The sequence below is a fragment of the Apostichopus japonicus genome, chromosome 18 (assembly GCF_037975245.1).
Source record: "Apostichopus japonicus isolate 1M-3 chromosome 18, ASM3797524v1, whole genome shotgun sequence".
In the NCBI taxonomy this organism is placed as follows: Eukaryota; Metazoa; Echinodermata; class Holothuroidea; order Aspidochirotida; family Stichopodidae; genus Apostichopus; species Apostichopus japonicus.
In genome coordinates this window covers 13,110,279-13,134,143 of record NC_092578.1, presented here as the reverse complement: position 1 = coordinate 13,134,143, position 23,865 = coordinate 13,110,279, and the positions used below count along the sequence as shown (strand labels likewise).

General features: G+C 38.5%; 1 protein-coding gene across 1 annotated transcript in view; it reads left to right on the top strand.

The window, feature by feature from the left end:
- The window catches only part of LOC139959158 (uncharacterized), a 57,737-nt gene extending 36,522 nt beyond the window's left edge, over window positions 1-21,215 (top strand). Inside the window, exons 24-33 of the mRNA XM_071956755.1 lie at window positions 1,099-1,245; window positions 2,107-2,262; window positions 2,850-2,996; window positions 3,599-3,748; window positions 7,085-7,249; window positions 14,082-14,936; window positions 15,580-15,750; window positions 16,392-16,516; window positions 17,780-18,041; window positions 20,666-21,215. Coding sequence (XP_071812856.1) covers window positions 1,099-1,245; window positions 2,107-2,262; window positions 2,850-2,996; window positions 3,599-3,748; window positions 7,085-7,249; window positions 14,082-14,936; window positions 15,580-15,750; window positions 16,392-16,516; window positions 17,780-18,041; window positions 20,666-20,916 — 2,429 coding nt within the window. The 3' untranslated portion in view covers window positions 20,917-21,215. The remainder of the gene's footprint in view (window positions 1-1,098; window positions 1,246-2,106; window positions 2,263-2,849; window positions 2,997-3,598; window positions 3,749-7,084; window positions 7,250-14,081; window positions 14,937-15,579; window positions 15,751-16,391; window positions 16,517-17,779; window positions 18,042-20,665) is intronic.
- The last annotated feature ends 2,650 nt before the right edge of the window (window positions 21,216-23,865 follow it).

The following is a 23,865-nucleotide window of genomic DNA, read 5'->3' as shown; positions in this document are numbered from 1 at the left end:
ACAGCTTCAAAATCCATTTTCCAAAAAGTTGGTTTTCATTAAGGTTTTATAAAAACGACATACAGCTAGGGTAGAAAAATATTAACTTAACCACATTAACGAGAGTTGTTCTATCCAAATAAAATACATGTTTCTTGTACTGAGATCTGAAAAAAAACGGGAGGCCATTTTTCTTCTTTTCATGCGCTGATTCTAGTTTGGAAGATGTGGCAACCTTAACAAAATAATTTTTAAGGATAGTTTAGATTTCTTGTAATCCAAATAGATACTCGGGAATCAGGAAAAAGGAGGCCCCTTGTGCGGACGAGAAACATGTTTTGTTTATAACCGGACCTGCTATCAAAGTTGTTGGGTGGAATTTTTTTTTTTTTCATTCTGTTGGAACCAACGGTAAATTATGTAGAAAATTGACGCAAGAAACGCTTAGTAATACTTAATTATTTCTTCAAAATGTTGCCAACTATTCAAACTAAACTTATCCTCCGTGGAACAAAACCTCTACAACAGAAAAAAAGTCGGGAAAAGAAACACTGAATAGAAACCCAAATAACGAAAACCAGTTAAGTTCTATGCCGGCAAACACTTTACCTGCGTCCCTTTTACTGCTAGGTGAATATCACAACTTAAACTACGATGTAAGGAACGGCTGTTTCAAACATCTCACTAATTCTTTCGGCGACTTTAATCCCTATCTATTGAGCACAATAGCATTTCCTGCGTATAAACTCGTACAGGGATTATACGCGGTGTCTACGCGGCGTCTACGCGGCAATTTGTTTGTCAACTAGTTTATACGCGATTGTACGTGTTTATACGTCTTTATACGATTCTGTGCGCATACACATGTCCAGTTATACGTGAGCGGTACTATATATATGTAATATTTGTTTATGTGCATATTGTGTGCATTGAAGAGGTGTCATGTTCTGAAATTGTCCAGTATCCTCCTGTCTGTTGTCCTGAGTGTCCCCAAAGTAGTTTCATCTCTCACTTTATAGAGAGGTAATGTACATTTCCTTTTGCTAAAACGACAATTGTTGCAGATATATGTGATATTTGGTTGTTCATACAAATTTCTCATTTCAAATTCACATTCAGAAGATTGTGCTGTGGCGTGTGTTCAAATTTGGGCACCCGTCTGTGGTTCAGATAATAAAACCTATGGAAACGAATGTGAGTTTGAAGCAGCAAAATGCAGAGATGTAACTTTGACTGATTTTACGCAGGGTGAATGTATTGAGATCGGTAAGTACCAGAATGAATGTTAGGATTCAAGATGAAAGATCTGTTAAGTATGGTTAAGGTAAAAGTTTGAAAGTAGTGAAAGTACTGGTGCTAGAAATTTGTTGGAAATTAAAGAAAGGTTAAGGGGGGGGGGGGGAATGTAACCAAAACTGTAATCATTTGAAAAGTATGAACATTCAAAGTCACAGACTGCATGAACGACATACAATCATGGTACGATGATTCACAGTAATATTATGTAAGCCTTACTTTCTTTTTTAGAGGATCTTGTTATAAGAGGTCATCTGATTTGTCAACACCTGAAAAATGGTGTAACATGCTAATTTGTTAGTTCAGCCTATGGGAATTGCATATATACTTGGCTTGTATATCCATGTGTGTGTGGGGAGGGGGAGGGGAGATTGTTTGAGACGAAAGATAATGCTTGAGGCAGCTTGCTATGCCACTCTCACCTGTGAAATTTAGAGAACCTGTTTTGTTCCATTCTCCCCCTGAGACTTTGTAGTATTTGACAGGGGAACTCCCCATAATCACCATAAGTATAGTTCAGTATTGACATCATTGCAGCTTTTCGTGAACAGAGCTAAAATATTTAGGGAATCTACTTACGATGCATGTGCAGTTATTTGTGATGCGATTTCAACATATTGGTCGAAATAGAGGTAAGCTATCATTCGAATCTGATTATCTGTGACAGTCACTACTTTCAGTGAAAAGTGTAGTCTACTGGAGCAAGGGGTTGGTCATCATAAGACATTGAATTTGAGTGAATGAGAGTATGAGGTGTATTCTTGTGATCCAGTGGAAGAATTAAGACTAAATTCATACTTACCCGAGTAACGTTTTGTTGACCATATTTAGCTGATCCCTGCGATGGTGTTGAATGTGATGAGCTCACCTGTCCTGAGGATCTTCAACATACCTATGAGGGTAATTGTTGTCCTGAATGTCCCCAAGATTGGGGACTTGATCCCTGTGAGCTCAGTGGTACCTGTGGAGAACCACAAATACTTCCAGGTTAGTTTTAATTTTTGATATCTAATGGTCTGTTTGTTAGACTAAGTAGTCTAGCCTCTCTGTCTTTAATTGATGAGCAGCACAGATGATTAAAAGTGTCATTTCTAAAACAATTAAAAGTGATATAGAAATAAGAGCCTGGACTAGTAGCAGTGTTGTTTAATGCCATGCATTATATCAAAATGAATGTTTGTCCCAAAAACACCCTTTAAGTAATTATCTGCCCCAGCTCATGAAATGTTGATCACATGACCTTCCTTAATCTAGCTTATGGGTTGCTATCTATGTTTTCTTTGTCTCAATACAATTTTTCATTTCTGGGATGCATTCTTGTTTCATACTTTTTGTAAATGTTTCCTAATATATGTAATATGTATATATGTAATATTTGTTTATGTGCATATTGTGTGCATTGAAGAGGTGTCATGTGCTGAAATTGTCCAGTATCCTCCTGAATGCCCCCAAAGTAGTTTCAACTCTCACTTAGAGAGGTAATGTACATTTGCTTTTGCCAAAAGGACAATTGTTGCAGATATATGTGATATTTGGTTGTTCATACAAATTTCTCATTTCAAATTCGCATTCAGCAGTTTGTGTTGGGTTGTGTGTTCAAGTTTGGGAACCCGTCTGTGGTTCAGATAATAAAACCTATGGAAACGAATGTGAGTTTGAAGCAGCAAAATGCAGAGATGTAACTTTGACTGATTTTACGCAGGGTGAATGTATTGAGATCGGTAAGTACCAGAATGAATGTTAGGATTCAAGATGAAAGATCTGTTAAGTATGGTTAAGGTAAAAGTGGTACCTGTGTAGAACCACCAGTACTTCCAGGTTAGTTTTAATCTTTAAAAACGATAACATCCATCTGTTGATCACATGACCTTCCTTATTGTAGCTAGTGTACAGTGTAAAAAGTGTAAAGATTAATCCCTGACAATCATTGCATTAGGAAAATTCCCTGTTACTTGTAAGTTTGTTGCATGTTTGAAGAGACTTGAATGTATAAAGCCAATTGGCTTTGACTGCTCCTCATGACAAGGTACCCTTTTGGTAATAGAGCATGGGGGGGGGGGTGGGGGAGAGGAGGGTTGGGAGAATCCCCAGAAAATGCAAGTACAGCAGCTCAATATGTGTTTGATTCCTTTTCACTTCAAGTCACAGCTGTACAAGTTATCATATTGTAATATTTCTCATAAGTTAATTGAGCTGATGTTGAATGTGATGAACTCCCCTGTCATGAGTAACTTTTTGTTGACCATATTTAGCTGATCCCTGCGATGGTGTTGAATATGATGAACTCCCCTGTCATGAGTAACTTTTTGTTGACCATATTTAGCTGATCCCTGCGATGGTGTTGAATGTGATGAACTCCCCTGTCATGAGGAACTTCAATATACCTATCATTGTTGTCCTGAATGTCCCCAAGATTGGGGACTTGATCCCTGTCACTTCAGTGGTACCTGTGGAGAACCACCAAAAATTCCAAGTTAGTTTTAATGTTCACATCCAACGGTCTGTATGTTAGACTTAAGTTTGACAAATTAATTTTGATATTGTTATATATATTGTTCATATTGTTTTCATTTATTGCATTCCATTCATTTCTTGGGGACTTAACTTGCACTTCCTGTCCGAATTGCTTTGTGTGGTTGTCTATTTGTTTATGCATTTGATCTGGTTGTATGTTTCTTTGCTCACTTTGTTTAATCTAATCTGTGGTCTTTCCTACTGTTGTACCCACCTGCCCATCTGACCCGCCCACCCTCCTACCTGTCAAGTTCAAAGGCTGTTATTCGTTGTTGCCTGATCCCGACGAAGGTTGTCAAAGTTGTTGCCCTTGTCAGGAGCTTCAATAAAGCTTGAAACACAAATTAGGGTCAGATCTGGTAGTGTTAGGCACTCTAGCTGCAAGTTTGAATTTTGTTGTGTAAACATGGTCTTTTGCCCAGCTGTTGATATAATTTTCGCTTACATTATTATGTTGGTATGGCTGGCCCTTCCGATTGTGGATGAATGTGGTAGGGTACCCTACATTGGTAGTCTCTCTTCAGAAGAATGGTTGTGTGCATGTGGTAACATCTCATGTCCCCTCACTGTTCATGCTGTTGTAAATATTGTATATATGTAGCTGCACAGATTGACACTGTAGCTGCCCTGTTTGAAAGTCAAATTGTAACCACTTTTTTAAATTTACAAGCTCTAGAAAATGGGGTAAAATTTAAACGGGATAAGAAGGAAATGTCACTTTTGTATTCTGAGGCACTTTCATGATTTAGCTTCACGGCAAGTAAAGGAAAGTTTGCCTTGCTTCGAAGAAGTCTCTCTCGTTTTGGTGGAATCTGATCACAGCAAACGATGTAATCGCTTAGTGGAAGGAGAAAACTAGAATAAAAGAATTTAAAAATTTAAAAAAAAATCTTCTTCACTTTGGAACCTGAAAAGAACATTTGTTCCCTCTTTATAGTAGTGTTTGCACGGGTTATCCGGGTACCCGCCCGACACGTTACTACCCGGTTCCTAATTTATTACCCGAATCCTACGCAAAGTGTGATTTAAAGAAAAAAAAAAAATTGCCAAACCGACGGTTAGGCAGATTTCCCATTGACTTAGTGTGGTGTTAGGCTACAATGTGGTCGAAGATAACAGCAATAACGAAGGTACCCGCCCGACGCGATTCTACCCGGTTCCTAATTTATTACCCGAATCCTACGCAAAGTGTGATTTAAAAAAAAAAAAATTGGCAAACCGACGGTAAGGCAGATTTCCCATTGACTTAGTGTGGTGTTAGGCAACAATGTGGTCGAAGATAACAGCAATAACGAAGGTACCCGCCCGACGTGATTCTACCCGGTTCCTAATTTATTACCCGAATCCTACGCAAAGTGTGATTGTTTAAAAAAAATTGCAAACCGATGGTTAGGCAGATTTCCCATTGACTTAGTGTGTTGTTAGGCTACCATGTGGTCAAAGATAACAGCAATAAGGAAAGCTTTCCATGGATATCTTATAACTGCGTCACAATTTCAGCTAATAAACAGATGGCTAGGCTAGATTACCCCCATTGACTTAGTGTGGTGTTAGGCAACCATGTGGTCGAACGTAACAGCAATAACGAAAGTATTCCATGGATGTCTTATAACTGCGTCACAACTTCAGCAAATAAACAGATGGTTAGGCTTAGCTAGATTTCTCATTGACTTAGTGTGGTGTTAGGCTACCATGTGGAAGAAATTATTATTTATTCATTCGTTTATTTCATAGAAGGAAAGGCTGACAAGGAATTTTACGAGATGTTTATGGATTATAGACGGGATAAGTAAAAAATATTAATCGCTAGTGGCTTTTTATTAATCGTTTATTCCAAATGCGATCAAATTGCGCGAATCGCGCAATCTTGCGGCTAATGCGAACGCTGGGCCTGCATAATAGATAGTACTAGTAGTAACAACTGTTTAAGAGCTAAATTGGATATTTATATGGTTTGATCCAATAGACGTGCAATAGCAAGTATAAGCAGCGGCGGCAGTGTGATGTTAGTAGTAATGCTAATTATAATTAAATAATTAATTTATTAACAAGTTAATGAAAGAAACAAAAGCAAATAAAAATTATTGAGGAAGGTTTTATACCTTATCTTACACCTACGTATTTGAACATGAAAACATTGTCAGTAGAGAATATAATGCATTTATTACAGCATCCAATATGTAATTTCTTGAAAATCGTGATACACGAGGGTAAACAATTTTTTCCGGGTACCCGGATACCCGACGGGTAACGGCCCTCGGGTACCCGGTTCCAGATTTTTGGACCCGTGTAAACACTACTTTAAAGCATCATAAATTTACCATATTCTATCCTACAACTGTCATATTACTTGGTTTGAGGCTCTTTTCTTGCTCTGAGTTAAAGGGAGTGAAGACTCGCCCACAAAGAAATGTCTGATGTCAGTAATCTGACCTAGTTTCAAATGAGGTGTAACAGAAGTGTTAGACACCACCATCGATCCCAGAATATAGTCAGTAATTAGACACTAGTGTACAGTCAATACATGCAGTTACGTTCAATACCCACAACACAGTGTACATAGCAGCGATGGATATCTCAGCAGGGAGATGTTATGGAACTCCCTGATCTCAGGTCCAGATAAAAGATAACAAGGTATCACGTTTCATCAGTGTCTGCATTTTGTAGCGATCAAGAAGAAAACTTCATACATCAACGGAAAGGTAACTTTTTCAGAGGGCAGCACACGGTTTGGGGCCAGTCTTCAAGTGCCTTTAATCCTTGAGAAACAAAGTGGCACATCTTTACCAGTGCTTATCTTTACTCTGATGTAACTACTGGACTATTAAATCGATCTTTTCCTCTTTATATCTCGTGTGTGTGTGTGTGTATGAAGGGGGGGGGGTCCTGTTAGAATCTTATGAAAGACCATTTCCACTGATTTGTGCACTAGTCTGTTGCTTTAACGGTGAAACCTATCCCAGTGAATGTGTATTTGAAGCTGCTAAATGCAGGGAAACATCTTTGCACTTTACATTACGAGAATGACCTGAAGTTAGGTGAGTGTACTTTTATTGGGAGACTAAGATGACTATAGCCAGGGGGGTTCATCATAACATTCATTGCCAAAGATAACATTTGGTAAAGTAGCAGAGACCTGAGCAGTACAGAGTGATATATTTAAGTTTCTTTTCCACTTCAAATAACATTTGTAAAAAGAAATCATTTTCAATATCCAATCCTCACTGCACTTTGACATTTGCAGTCAGTTTTTTCATTTGCTTTTTCTTTTGTCTGATGTGGTATTTCTTCTCAGGTATTCTTGATATTCTTTGTGTTGATGTTAAATGTGATGAGCTCCCCTGTCCTGAGGATCTTCAACATACCTATGAGGGTAATTGTTGTCCTGAATGTCCCCAAGATTGGGGACTTGATCCCTGTGAGCTCAGTGGTACCTGTGTAGAACCAACAGTACTTCCAGGTTAGTTTTAATTTTCATATCTAATGATCTGTTTGTTAGACTAAGTACAGTAGTCTAGCCTCTTTTTCTTTAATTGAATAGCTGCATATGTTTAAAAGTGTCATTTCTAAAACAAGTAAAAATGGTATAGAAATAAGAGCCTGGACTAATAGCAGTGTTGTGTTAGTTTAATGCCGTACATCATGCCAAAGCTCATGAAATGTGAAAAAAGAATGAGAGTCATTGAAAAGACAACAATTTTCTTAATGTTGTCAGACAACCTTGTGATCAAGACCAACAAGGCAAACATTCAGCACGGTTGAACTTATAGTTCGTGGTATGTCGATCCCTTGATGTGTATAAGTTGCTCATTGAAGTTGGTGGAGGTCAAAGGTCATTTGAGGTCAAAGCCTGAAACCTTGTAAAACTCGACTGCGAAGCTTGACTTCATACATGATATTTACGGTACAGTAGATCCACCTTAGAATATTACTATGTTCTGTGAAGGTCAAAGGTCATTAGAGGTCAACAAATGGCCAGGTCCAAAAACCTTGTAAACAGACTAACTCTGATGAGAGTAAAACATTGACTTTACTTTGATAGAAGTTTTGGTATGTTAGTTCACATTAGTGAAACTCAGATAAGTCTATCTGAGTCAGCACATGGAAATCCCAGGTCCAGTGTAACTTTTGCATGTTCTCATATAAAATGTGGCAAGGAATCACTAAGCCATTGAACTGGCCTCTCTGGTTCGCTCCCTTATTACGTCGATGAACATAAATCGAGAAATTTTACTTTTGCTACAGCATAGTAAATTTCTCGATGCATTGCAAATACAATTGCACGAGGCCACATACAGTAGTCAGTGCACAATATCAGTGGGCAACAATCAATCAAAGGAAGCCAGTTTTTTTCCCCACTCAATTGCAAGGTGCAAAATAAAGGGGAATAATTGATCGATCCTAATTGATTGACACTCTACAATATTGATGAAATAGAACGGGCACAATTACTGTTAATTGATATTACATACCTGATTCATTAAACTTATATTACTCTCTGTACCATAGCTATCATTCAAGTAAACTTAAGTAAGCTGAATTGTATTTAAATATACAGAGATGACCTATCACCTCGATGATGTAATAGTCACTTCTAGGTAAAGAAGAGAGTGGACTGATGCATTGTGTTGCTAGGGGTTGCAAGAAACTGCATCTATGGAAGGATCCAGTTTGAACAGTATCATTAAACCTACAACATAGTGTAGTAGCCCTGGTTTGAAGTGTTATCAATATAATTGGAATCTAACAGGGTAAACTTGAACTGCTGTTTATAATCATGACAAGTATTGAACATTCTACTTGTTATTGGGATCCCCTATTAAACAAACAGTTGACACCAATAGCTTTAACTTGTCCAGAAGATTTCTGGTATAGACGTCACAAGTACCATGGCATCTCATGTGGCAGCCTTCAGTACAATGGACTCACATTGAAATTAAAAACTTTTTTATCTTGGAAAGCAAAAGGAATCTATGTATGGTGATGGCGTGTGTGTATGTTTGTGTGTGGGTGTTTTGTTTGTGTGATGCCTTGGATTTTAAAGACCATAACTCAAAGTTGTGTGGTGGATGAACTTCATATATGGTGTGTGGATGCACCTTCTTGTGTACAACAATCCTATTTTTTTCTGTGAAGGTCAAAGCTTATTTGTGGTTTCCAGAGGTCAAGGTCTGAAAACCTTGTAAACATGATAAGTCAAAAATGGATATCCTAACTTGAAGTCATATTTGGTATGTAAAACCACCCATGGTGAGAACAGGAACCCTATTGCAATTGGAGGCGATCAAAGGTCATTTGAGGTAAACAGAGTTCAATGTATGAAAACCTAAACACAGTAAGAAAAAGTACATCTTGGTTGAAGTTCATACTTGGTATGTAAATCACCCATGATTTTAACTAGCTAAACTTTCAACTACTCCAGGAAGTTGGATCACAGTAGGGGGTCTGTGATGTCATCTAGGCAATTGCTCTTTGGAAGCTTTACTTAGGCTATGATAATCTTCATGTTGATTTTATCCTTGAAACCTGATACATTCAAAATGTTTGCTTAGCTGTCAAAGTTCTCTATACTTAGAATTTCATCAAAATGTATCTTTTTTGTAGAAATTTTCCTTTTGTTTGTGAATAAATGATTGGCAAATTGTAAAGACAAACAGAGACATTTTCAGCTGAATTGCCCTGATGACATAATCCATTCTGCATTTCCAAGATGCATTTACATAATATCACTAAATTTGAATATTTAATATATTTGTAATGCAAAATGCTATGAGGATGTGGTTTTCACAGTTAGATTCAGAAAATGTTCAGCAATTTTGTTCAGCAATGAACTTAGGCACAAGAAATGCTTTTAAATACATTAACTCAAAAAGTATATCTTGATTTTTGGTATGTAGATCACCCATGAGTAAACATTGCTTATACCGAGAAGATCGCTTGTTATGGTGTGAATTTCATTAAAGTTGCAGTCCATATTTAAAAGGGAATGAGGCTCTCTTGGGATTCCTAATAAAGACCATTTGTGGTAATTGCTAATGCATGGTCAGTCAGAAATAATAGGTGGTGATGTTAAAACTTTATAAATGTAAAATAAATATCATTAAACTAAAATTAAAAATGACCTTATCCCTTAAGATAAATATCCCTGAAACATTCATTTGTGGTTGATGTTTAATATTGGAAAACCACATTGTGCATTTCCATCTCTGCTATGATTTACATCCATGCATCTCTCCATCCATCCATCCATGCATCCATCCATTCAGATATTCATTCATTCTTCATTCATTCAGATATTCATTCATTCATTCAGACATTTAAGGATAGAATCTTGTGGGCCTTGTCTTTGCAATTTAATGGCTCAGATGGTGGAATCTTTGCCAATATTTTTTTTGTTTCAATATTTTTTGTTTTAATTATTTTAACATGTGCTGATACAACAGACAAATTTGAAGTGAAGAAGGGTGTGGGGGGAGGTGTTATTTGGGGGGTAGGTGTTATAAAAGCACAAAGTTCTCCAGGTAGTGCCCCAGTGTAAGAGAGGGGAATTTTAATTTTTTTTTCTTTTTTTCTCGCATTTACAATGTATGTTGTACTTTATAGGATATTTTCCTTCAAGCCTTAGATTTTAGTCATCATATTTCTCATTTGTCAATATTATCGTCGTGAAAACTGTCCTGAGAACTGGAGGGAGAGAGAGATCTGTCTTGCGACGGTCCCTGTCCTCCTAGTTAGGATCCTGTTTTGTGGCTCAGATGGTTTAAACGCACAAAAACATCTGCATCTTTGAAATAGCGCATTGCTTAGATGAAAGCTTGACCTTCACAACCCGATGTATGTGTTGATGTGGATGAGTGTGGGTCACAGCAGTACAAGATGCCAGTTGTGAGGCTTGGAGATGGGGGAAGGGTGTTGAAGGGGCAGGGGTTGGGGGAAAGCAGTATAACGGAATAGGGAAGTCCCAACTTTTGATCAAATATGGATGAAGGTGAAAATACAAAAAAATTGACTTTTGTGTTTTAATAAACCTAGTTTGTCTTACTATTTTATCAATGTGGATTGGATATAGCATTTGTTGAAGAAGTCAACCTTTTGAAAGTGAGAAGCGAAAAGGACAATTGGAAGAAGAAGAGTTATAAAACATAAGTTTGACCAAGTGCTGTCCCAATGTAACAGATAGTAATTTTGAAACAATAGTTTCCTCCACCCCCCTCTCCCCTACCCTCATTTATAATGTAAACTGCACATTAAAAACAAAAGATAATTCCTGAAATTTTACTAATCAGCCCAGTATACTTCCCACTAAATCTACATATTTCTTACCAAACTAACACACCGTAACTATACTGCATTGTCTCATATCAACGCTATGAATGATTTCACTCACCAAAATCTCACTGTTCACTGTAGCAATCAGTACTTTGTCTGATTGCTTGATCCCAGTAACAACATCTATCCAGATCTTAACATGAAAACAAGGCTCTTGGTTGTTATGTTGCAATGTACCATATTTCTGAAGATTTCAGGGGCATATGGTCCAGTGCAACTTGAAGCTAACTACATGTATTGCCTTGATATAATTGCATGGTGGTGGACTTATTTTGAGTACTACATGCTGCTTTCAGATAATTAACCCATCTGTTAATGATTAGATACTGTTAAGAAAGGTTGGCAAACAGAAGTCTTTAAATCAAAGAATACATCCTTGAAACATGTAAGCGAGTTAAATATGATATCTTTGACACTGATGACAGCAAAGCTTCCAATAATGACAGCATATGAAAGAACACTGCAATTAGACTTTTTATAGCATCAATATTTGTGTCATCATAGCTTCTAGTCATGACAACATATAAAAGAACACCGCAATAAGACTTTTGATAGCATCAATATTTGTGACATCATAGCTTCTAGTCATGACAGCATATGAAAGAACACTGCAATTAGACTTTTGATAGCATCAATATTTGTGACAGCATAGCTTCCAATCATGACAGCATATGAAAGAACACTGCAATCAGACTTTTGATAGCATTAATGTTTGTGACGTCATAGCTTCCAATCATGACAGCATATGAAAGAACACTGCAATTAGACTTTTGATAGCATCAATATTTGTGACAGCATAGCTTCCAATCATGACAGCATATGAAAGAACACTGCAATTAGACTATTGATATCATCTATATTTGTGACAGCATAGCTTCCAATCATGACAGCATATGAAAGAACACTGCAATTAGACTTTGATAGCATCAATATTTGTGTCATCATAGGTTCCAATCATGACAGCATATGAAAGAATACTGCAATTAGACTTTTGATAGCATCAATATTTGTGACAGCATAGCTTCCAATCATGACAACATATGAAAGAACACAACAATTAGACTTTTGATAGCATCAATATTTGTGTCATCACAGCTTCTAGTCATGACAACATATGAAAGAACACTGCAATAAGACTTTTGATAGCATCAATATTTGTGACAGCATAGCTTCCAATCATGACAGCATATGAAAGAACACTGCAATTAGACTTTTGATAGCATCAATATTTGTGTCATCACAGCTTCTAGTCATGACAACATATGAAAGAACACTGCACTAAGACTTTTTTATAGCATCAATATTTGTGACAGCATAGCTTCCAATCATGACAGCATATGAAAGAACACTGCACTAAGACTTTTGATAACATCAATATTTGTGTCATCGTAGCTTCCAATCATTTCAGCATATGAAAGAACACTGCAATTAGACTTTGATAGCATCAATATTTGTGACGTCATAGCTTCTAGTCATGACAACATATGAAAGAACACTGCACTAAGACTTATGATAGCATCAATATTTGTGTCTGCATAGCTTCCAATCATTTTAGCATATGAAAGAACACTGCAATTAGACTTTGATAGCATCAATATTTGTGACGTCATAGCTTCTAGTCATGACAACATATGAAAGAACACTGCAATTAGACTTTTGATAGCATCAATATTTGTGACAGCATAGCTTCCAATCGTGACAGCATATGAAAGAACACTGCAATTAGACTTTGATAGCATCAATATTTGTGTCATCATAGCTTCTAGTCATGACAACATATGAAAGAACACTGCAATTAGAATTTTGATAGCATCAATATTTGTGACAGCATAGCTTCCAATGGTGACAGCATATGAAAGAATACTGCAATTAGACTTGATAGCATATATATTTGTGACAGCATAGCTTCCAATCGTGACAGCATATGAAAGAACACTGCAATTAGACTTTGATAGCATCAATATGTGTGATGTCATAGCTTCTAGTCATGACGACATATGAAAGAACAATGCACTAAGACTTTTGATAGCATCAATATTTGTGACCGCATAGCTTCCAATCATGACAGCATATAAAAGAATACTGCAATTAGACTTGATAGCATATATATTTGTGACAGCATAGCTTCCAATCGTGACAGCATATGAAAGAATACTGCAATTAGACTTTGATAGCATCAATATTTGTGTCATCATAGCTTCTAGTCATGACAACATATGAAAAGAACACTGCAATTAGACTTTTGATAGCATCAATATTGGTGACAGCATAGCTTCAAATCATGACAACATAAAGATAAACACTTCATTGAAACATGATGTCATCGAAATTTGTGACATTCATTGATTCCTGCCATATTGCAAAAAATGAAATAAAACAGCATTGTGACATGAGAACATTAAACTTGCCTGTGTGACAGCACATATCATCCATTCATGACACCATATGACAGAACACAGCATTGGAACATGACTGCATTCTAACCAGTCAGTATGTGTGAAATCTTTCACTTGGTGAAGCAGGACAGGTCATAACACGACAGTGGCAATGAAGTATGAGGGCATCATTCAACATGTAACAGCATACTGAACATGACAGCATTGAAGATAGGACTGCATATGAAACTTGAGACAGGATCAAAACATGATGATGACATATCATGATATGAATTATGGCAATGGGGGGGGGGTGAGGAAAAAGCATTGTAATAATTTAAATAATGACAGCATGTGAAAGCAGATGGCATCATAAAATGAAATCCTATATGCATATGTCTTCCCAAATATTGAAACCATGGATGTAGGACAGCAATGAAAAAACAACAGCATATGAAAGAAGATTGCATGTGAACTTTGACCCTGCAACCAATCATAGCAGTCTCTAGTACGTAATATGGCAGCGCCGAAGCATATGACAGCAAACGAAACTAATGCGCTACCTAAACTTGTAATTACTGTCCGTAGATCCATGCGAGGGTCGTAGGTGCGAGGCGCCGCTTTGTGTTGAGGGCTTCGTCGTGGGTCACCGAGAAGGAGCATGCTGTCCGGGTTGCATCCAGGACCCTTGTACTAACGTCACGTGCGGCATCATAGTTTGCGATCCAGGATTTGTCTTGGACCATGAATACGAAGGGTGTTGTCCAGGGTGTATGGTTGACCCAGATCCCTGCACCGGTGTATATTGCGACATTCCAGATTGTGCCCCTGGTTACTTGGTTGACTACGAGGGAGAAGGCTGCTGTCCTAGTTGCATCGAGGAACCCTGCGAGGGCATCCATTGCGATAAACTGCAGTGCCCCAAAGGTTTTGTACCTGACTCTAATGGATTCACTTGCATTCTAGAGCTTCCAGACCCCTGTGCAGGGTTCTATTGCGACATTCCAGATTGTGCCCCTGGTTACTTGGTTGACTACGAGGGAGAAGGCTGCTGTCCTAGTTGCATCGAGGAACCCTGCGAGGGCATCCATTGCGATAAACCGCAGTGCCCCGAAGGTTATGAACTTGACTCTGATGGATTCACTTGCATTCTAGAGCTTCCAGACCCCTGTGCAGGGTTCTATTGTGACATTGGAGTATGTCCCCCTGGTTACCTCCTTGACTACGAGGGAGAAGGCTGCTGTCCTAGTTGCATCGAGCACCCCTGCGATAGCATCAATTGCGGTAAACTGTCATGCCCCGAAGGTTATGTACTTGATTCTGCTGGAGTCGGTTGCTATCTAGAGCTTCCAGACCCCTGTGCAGGGTTCTATTGTGACATTCCAGTATGTCCCCCTGGAATGGACATCAGTTATGAGGAGGCGTGCTGTCCCACTTGCATAGGTACACAATCAATAGTAATTGCATCATATCTGGCAGTTTTAGCGGTATTTTCATATTTATGTATTAATCGCTGATGCGTACAATGTCTGGTCTGCTAATTAATGTTATTACATTGCAACCCTAACAAGTTACAAGCCGACTAACATGCCACGATGAAATGATTAACATTTTAATGTGATGTAATCAAGGTCCCTGGGGAGTGAGAGTTCTGGGGTGGAAGGGGGGGGGGAGTTGATGAGTAGATTAAGGGTGCCACGGATTGATTTTTATCTCGTGTTGAAAGCAGGATTGACGAATAAACATTTGACAAAGGTTAGGGATTCCAGGGTTGGCAATTTCATGATAACAAACAATTGCTCACCCAACACATATGTTCAACTTAAACAGTAGTCTTGCACTCTACGATAATTGCCAGATATTATTTTGCTTAGCGGTAGTGGGATGGGGAGATGGGGGAGGATGGGATTGGGGAATATGTGTCCAGGTAGCTGATGTCCCGACATCAATGTATGGAGCCCCACTCTTTATCTTGGAATAATTTGAAAGGTATGACCAATAGTTAGTTGCTTCAGTTCTTGATGTTAGTTGGTCTTCTGATATTTAATTCTTATTTGCAAACATTCATCTCTGTCTATTTCTTCAGTAACAGATATCAATGATTCCTGCGATGGTGTTGAATGTGATGATCTCCCCTGTCCTGAGGATCTTCAACATACCTATGAGGGTAATTGTTGTCCTGAATGTCCCCAAGATTGGGGACTTGATCCCTGTGAGCTCAGTGGTACCTGTGGACAACAATCAAGCGTACCAGCGGGTTAGTTTGACTTTTGTTCTTAAAAGTGTAAATCGTAATTTTTTTAGTTTCTACCACAAATTCAGAGCTGGTGCTTCTAATTTAGCATATAAAAATTGAGGCTGAAGTCATTATCTTTAAAAGTTTGATGCCTAATATTGAATGGTTAGATGTTGTAATCTTATATATGAAAATAAAAAGAGTTTGTCAACATTGCACAAGAAAACTGTAGCGAACCTGATGAGAAGTGGGATTGTTGACCAAACCAGAAACTTTAAGTTTTACGTGTAAAAGACTGTGTCCATTTTTAGCAAATTTTAACATGTTTTTGTTTCATTCATTCCTGTGATATTGATTATCTGCATAACTCTCATGATGCTGGTTATCAGCTTAGGAATATTCTGAAATATGTTTTTTAATGAAAAATAACTGCGAATGGTGTTGGTTATGAGGACAATTGCAATGTTCTTATAGATGATTGATGACGTTGATTGTCAGGACAATGACAGTGATGTTGCTTGTAGATAACTGACGATGTTGATCATAAGGGTAATTGTGATGATGTTGCTCAATATTAGAATAACTCTGACGATGTTGACCACCAGGCAAGTTTCCATTGTATAAACCTGATAACGTTGGATTTTCCACTCATTCTTCATCAGCTTTGCCAGTGGACTGCTCTGATGTGGGTGATGGACCAAGTGGCAAATATTTAGTATTCCCGCTGGGTGCTGGGGAAACACTCCCGGTTTACTGTGACTTTGATTCACCAAACGGGCCGTGGACGGTGAGCTCACGTTCAACAATAATTGTCTGCATAGTTAGAATGGATTACCAAGGGATAGAACCCCAAACTGTGGGATGCCGCATTATGAAAAAGTTATTTTTCTGTGGCTTGCAAATGACGTTTTCTTCTTGTGGCTACAAAATGCAGACAGTAATGAAAAGTGATACCTTGTTATCTTTTATCTAGACCTGAGAAAACCATCGCTGCTATATACACTGTGTTGTGGGTATTGATCGTAGCTGTATATATAGACTGTACACTAGTGTCTAATTACCGACGGTAGCAAGCTGTGTGGTTATTTTCTGGGATTGATTGTGGTGTCTAACACTTCTGTTACACCTCATTCGAAACTAGGTCAGTATACTGGCATGAGACCTTTGCTTTGTGTGCAAGACTTCACACCCTAAATGTCAAAGTCTAATCAACAATGCCTCACTGTGAACCCCTCTTACTTATGTTTGACAGTGAATTTATATGTGTAGGACGAAAAAGAAAGTTTACCAGCAGAGACTGAGAGGCAGTGGTGGAGCTAGGGGTATTGGTCAGAGGGGGCGAGAATTGTCTGTAGGGGTGCTCTTGACACTTTCTAAGCGGAGCCCCACCACAGGTTGGCGCGGAGCATACAGAATTTTTTTGAGTAAAGATACTGCCTAGATCACCGGAAATGACCCTTTCCGGGCCTTGCTAGTTTGCAGATAAACGAAGAATAAATAGCCTTTAGAGCATTTTGTCAGAAAATTACAGCAAGAAATTGTGACAAATGTCAATACTTAGATGAAGAGCGCAATAAAAAATTCAATAATTGCGAATAAGTAAAAAGTCGTTAAAAGCTGAAAAGGGCGCCAGCAGTACATTTGAATCCGTCAGGGGGGGGCATTCTCCCCCCCCCTGACTATATGGACGCTCCGCCACTGCTGAGAGGTAGTCTCAGGATATTTAAACTCTGTGGCATGCAGCTTGTGATGTCCCTCAGTCCTTGGGTCATCTGCTGCATATTTTGTTACCCATTTCTCCCTGATGCCAGATGCATTAGTGTGAGTACACATTGCCCCCCATCACCCCCCTCCCCCCACCCCAAAAAAATTCTTAGCATTTCACTCATGCTATTGAACTTTTATATCCTAAATGTAGAAAGTCTGGCAGTACTTTATTTTTAAAGTTTATATTTTTAACCTGTACGATCCCTTCCCAAGATGGACATGAGGTAATCGTCGTGGCTGAAGTTAAACATTTCTTGAGCACAGTGTTTTCTTTGACCCTCAGGTGATTCAGAGACGATCCACAGGCAGTGTGGATTTCTACCAGAGGATGGAAGATTATCAGCGTGGTTTCGGTAATATTAGCGAGGAATTCTGGTTAGGTCTTGACAACATCTACAACTTTGTCTCCCAGGATCTCTATCAACTTAGAATCGACCTGACCAACTCGAAAGGCGTCAGTAAGCATGCTACCTACAGCGAGTTTGCCATCAGTGACGAAAGCGACAGTTATCGACTTACCCTTGGGACTTACTCGGGCAATGCACGTGAGTAGTACTTCTTTTGCCATGTTTCATTTTTTTTTGAGAGAGAGAGAGCCGGACTGGGACATGCAGCCAACTACCATACCTGCTGACTCTATAACATAGATCTACCTTGAGTCTTAAGTTTTTTGTCTGGTATCAAGGGTATACGTGGGATCTCCAAATCTCAAATAGTCTTAAATAAAGGGTAAAACAAAGTAAAGTAGATTTCCATGGAGTTCTCCATATGTATTTTTTTCATATAAATTAATGAAAATGGGATAAAGACCTCTTAGAAAAAAGTCAAAGAAAGATGTCCAATGCAAATGCTGAACACAAAGGGTTAACAAAGAGAACGTTAAAGGTTCCAGATGCTGGTGGCAATTTATATGATATCACAGATTTACAAAATGACATCTTTAAAGACCAACTATGGGGACAATTTTTTTGGGGGGGATTTTCCATTAATTTGGGAGTTTACATACCTATAATCAACATGTGTAAAAAATAATCTTGGAAAACCTACTATAACCCATCAAAAAACGACCACGAAAATGGACATTTTGGGTAGTCACGTGACATGAACCTCTGAAATGTCTGAAAACAGAGATTGACCCAAAGGAGCCTCTGGTCACCGTGTGAAGTCATTGCTTGTATACCGCGAAAATCAAATGCTGATATAGGCACTGTTTATACACAGATAGCGAACAATTGTACTGTATTTGACTTCCAATTTCGAGCGTTTGAAAAGCTGTTAGCCTAAAACAAGAACACATGAAGGTTAAAAAATAGTTTTAGAAAATTTAGTTAAATTGGTTATTTTATTAGCAAAATTTCCACTCAAATGGAAGCATCTTTTACATACAGTACAATATACTGTAGAACATGCAAGCAACTTGGCGATTCCGTAATACAATTTAATCGCAAGATACCGTAAACTGAACAGAAGAATAGACCTAATAGATGCCTCATGCGTGATATGTGACGGGAAAATGGCTTACATTACTGTCAGCGAATTACCAAAAAGACACTAAACATAATCGAACAACTACGAGAAGACGCTGACCCGAATCGATTAGGTTAGCAAATACATGACTAAGCTTCAGCTGAACATAGAACTTACTCGTTTTAATATCCAAAAGTAAAAACACAGAAAAAGTAAAAGAACAAAATTTAGCAGTGAATATCCAAATCCACGTTTCTCGTTCAATCCTGGGCAAAATACTACCGTGACTTTGTGTAATTCCATAGAGTTAGGTCTAGTTGAAACAGGCCTTGACCAGTTACATCCCACAATCACAAATAAGTCACTAACGAAATAAAACGTCCGATCGCTACATAGAACCGTTTTTATTCAACTCCTTGGACCATGCAGAAGCCGGAATAAACATAACGGACAATATAACACAATGTATCACGAACTCACGATACTGGAATACAACAAAGGAAATAGATAAATGCGATGAAATCCTAACATGACTATTAACACATGCTGTGAGCCAACTCACTACATGTACTGACAATGCTACCCTATAGGCACCGTCTATACACGGTCATCTCTTACAGTAAATATTATACTGTCAATTGCATGATATAATGTTACATGTAAGGACGTCCAGAGCTTGTTTACGAGGAGACTTGAAAGGGTCAATTTCACATTAGCTATGTCTGACCATGGAGCTATAAATAGCTCCATGGTCCGACACAGCTATCGACAGTATATAATTTTTGCAGAATGAGACATTTGCAGCATATACACAGAGGCAGGGTCATGCATGTAGACTCTCAAAAAATTGATCCAAAGTCTGCGGCGTTTTACGTCGGTTCTTTTACTCGGAAATCTAAAAAAGCTGATGCTTTTGTTGGATGAGGTATAACTGCAACCTCCAACAACACAGAATTGTGGCATTTCAGGGGAAAAGGAGTAATATCGTTGATGTTTTTGGCAGCTCAAGTATACAACTTTACACACTAAAAGTATTGTTGTGAGTGAGGTATACAAACAGTGACGTCACTTGGTCACCTGATGTCTTTGGAATGTTTCAGGAATGTCTGAAATAGGTTTCATAAAAAGCTGACTTTTCTTCCCATTTTTCACGTATTTAACGTCGGAAATTGGTAAAGTTAATTACAGCAGTGTAATTGGAGTGAGTTAAGGATTACATATATGCAAAGTGGTGGGATTTTATGTTCATCGGAAAGTCTCCATGGTCTTTAAACCGAGGAAATCTCCCAAACAGAACAAGATTCTTCTGAATTGCAGTTTGGAAAAAAATTGTTCTTCACAAAGATCTGTGATATAAGCCAAACATAATGGTTGGGTTTTGTGTCCTCGCAATCTAAGGTTTAAGTATATTCAAAAGGGAAAGTCAAATATTGGTCATAGACATAGAATTTTTGCTCACCGAGACATTGGACTGTGTGATTATTCTATGCTTCCTTGATTGACTTGTAAGATTCCAAACCACCAGGAAAGTACTTTTTCAAAAATTTAAGCAACTTATTACATGCGGATCCTAATGATGTGGAGCCAATTCTGTTCAAAACAAAAGAAGATATGTTTCTTCTTCCAGACTACCCCAGTATGTTGGCTCATGTTCGTTACACTGTTTACACTGTTCTTTACACTATTTTGCAATCCTTTGCAGGTGACTCTCTCTCCTACCATGCCGGTATGCAGTTTACAACACGCGACGCCGATCACGACCTAAGTGTCAACAAAAACTGTGCAAAGTTCCACAGAGGTGCGTGGTGGTACCGCAACTGCTTCCGATCCAACCTGAACGGACGATACCGCGATCCATCAAAGAAGCATCCTGATGGGATCATCTGGGCTTTCTGGAGGGGTTACACCGAGAGCATACCGTTTGTCGAGATGAAGATTAAGAGAGCTGTGTAATCGACTGTTAATTTAGTAGTGAATTCATGATCCTGTGATAGGTAGACTTAAACATGTGATCATAGGATCAGCATTCACATGCTTGTCAAAAAAAAAATGTTCTTAACATCTCTCGTTTTAAAGAGGGGGAATGGGTTTCCCCAGTAACAGTAGCTTTTCTATGCAATGCATTTGTTTTTTTTACATGGTTACATTAATCCCACCAGAGTGGTTACATTCCTTTTCCATTTATAATCAGGTGTTTATGAAAAAACCAGGAGACCATTCATGAAAGAAAATAAACTCAGACCCCATTAGAATATTCTTGTATTGCCTGTGTCATCTTTTTGAATACAGAATCCTCCATAGATCAACCCACAAGGTTGTAAGGGTTTTAGCCCACCCCCTACCCCTCCCATTTTGAAGAATTTGTAATATTGAATCTATGTTTTACTGAGTGGTTAAATTCCCTCATTTAAATTATTTAAAGGCCTTATAGAGAACCAAATCCCATCCCAGAGAGGAAATTTTCTGGCAAGAAAATGAAATGCTGTTTTGGGGCAACTTATTGAGATTGACCAATGGCCTTTATTTAGAAGTGTAGTCTGGAGGGCGCAGCAAAATGATAACAGACTTAACATTATTTTTTTCTTCACTGCCTTGTCATGAATATTTTTTCACTTTAACGTCCCTGCCCGTCAGTTGCATTCTGGCTGCTCCGAAGATCTTGTACTTACAGTAAGGACTAAAGCCAAACAGAATCATGCCATTTAGTGCAGTAAACTATATATCATTTCAGGTCACAATAATTCAAGTTTTCAAGTATTTCAGGGCCTAGAGACGAGGAGATTAATAGCTTCAGAGTTATGAAGTAACATGCTGACCAAGAAGTATCATAGTCAGTTCTAATATGATACCTTTGACGCTAGGCATGGCAAAAATCCCTCATCTAGCATCACTCTCTGCTTTACAAACCATTATGAAGCGGTTCTGTTACAGGCATGAGCATTTTCCGCGAATTCGCTGAATATCCGTTTTTTTCCTTTCTACCTCGGGGACAAAAACTATTATCCTAACACACTGTAGCATACGCAAATGGGAGCCTATACCGCAATTTTTGCAAAGTTCCGTGATTTTTTTTTACCCCGGGCTCATCCCTGTGTTTATTAATCATCTTTTCCACCTTCAGTCCAAAACGATCCAGATTAAGAGAGAATGCACATTTATTGATGGTGGTAAAGTTATTCCACCAGTTATTGGATGAAACAGAAGCATCAACAAAAAAATACCATTGTTTCTGCCATCACACCCCTCGGCAAGGATTTGAAAATTAAGGAAGGGGTCATGGCACCAAACAGAACCAGAATGCTAAAATGCATTGTGGTTTCGATGATGTAACATGAGCAGTTTTCTTCATGAATCTGACATAATGTATAGTGAGGGTGTACATGTTTACAAGGGTTTCACGATTTGACCTCTGATGACTCCAACTGACCTTTGACCAAACACATTAGGCTTCTTTAACTCAATATGGTTCTTCTTCACACTAAATTAGAGGTGGGCCCAAGCTTCCAGTATTGAGATATCGTGTTTACAATGTTTTCAAAATTTGACCCCTGGTGACCCCACATGACCTTTGCCCTCCACCAAAAACAATATGCTTCTTTTACACAATGTGGTCCTTGTACACTAAATATGAGGTCTGCCCATGATACCCCTTCATGAGATATCATGTTTAAGAGGTTTGCACATTTTGACCCCTGGTGACCGAAAATGACCTTTGACCTCCATCAAAAACAAGACTTTTTGATTCCCTGCCCGAAGGATCAAGGAATCTATGCGATGGTGATTGCGTGTGTGTGTGTGTATGTGACGCCCTTGGCTTGTAAACACAATTACTCAACAATGGCAGGTTGGATTGAAGTCATACTTGGTATATAGATGCGCCATAGGCCTACTGAGTAGAAGAACCCTATTGATTTTGGTGCTCATCTCATGAATAATAATGAGGTCACAGGGTCAAACGTTAAAATCTCCAAATGCTAATAACTCCGCAACCGAAAGTCAGAATCTATTCATACTTGGTATTAATGTGTTGGTAGATAGTGGGTACATGGTGATATATGTTAAGTTAATATTATGCATATTATTAGGGGGCGGGGCTTAAGTTGGTTTTCACTAAAATAGCTTTAAACACGGCAACTGAACAACGACAAGTTGGATTGAAGTCATACTTGGTACATATATGCGCCTTAGTGAGTAGATGAACCCTATTGATTTGGTGCTCATCTCAAGAATATGAATGAGGTCAGAGGGACAACTGTAAACATTTTCAGAATTGATTCATACTTTGCGTGAAGGTGTTGGTAGATAGCTGGTACATGATAATGTATGTTCAATGTGATATTATGCACATTTATTAGGGGGCAGGGCTTGAGTTGATTTTGCTAAAAATTGTTAACATGGTAAGTTAACATATTTAGTAGGTAGGTCCACTTCTCGGCCTTTAGGCTAAGATCATGTGTAGTATATGTGATGATCACACAGTCACAGTCCCGATGCAAGGGGACTGGGGTTGAGAGCGGATCAGTCGTTTGGTTTCGTGCCCAGGTTCTTTCCTGGGCGACTTTTCCTTAAAAAAAGTAGGTAGGTCCACAGTCAGTGAGAGAACCTTGCTGATCAATTTAATCAACAATGATGAAAGCTTGGGATTATAATCTCAATTGGCAAGGAATCACAAGATGCCCATTGGCTTTCTGGTTGTACTCAATGTGGTACTTTTACACACTAAATGTGATGTCTGCCCGTGCTTCCAATTTTGAGATATCGTGTTTACAAGATTTTCACTATTTGTCCCCTGGTGACCCCAAATGACCATTGACCTCCACCAAAAAACAATAGGCTTATTTTACTGAATGTGGTACTTCTACACACTAATTATGGGGTCCTCCCAAGCTGTCAGTATTGAGA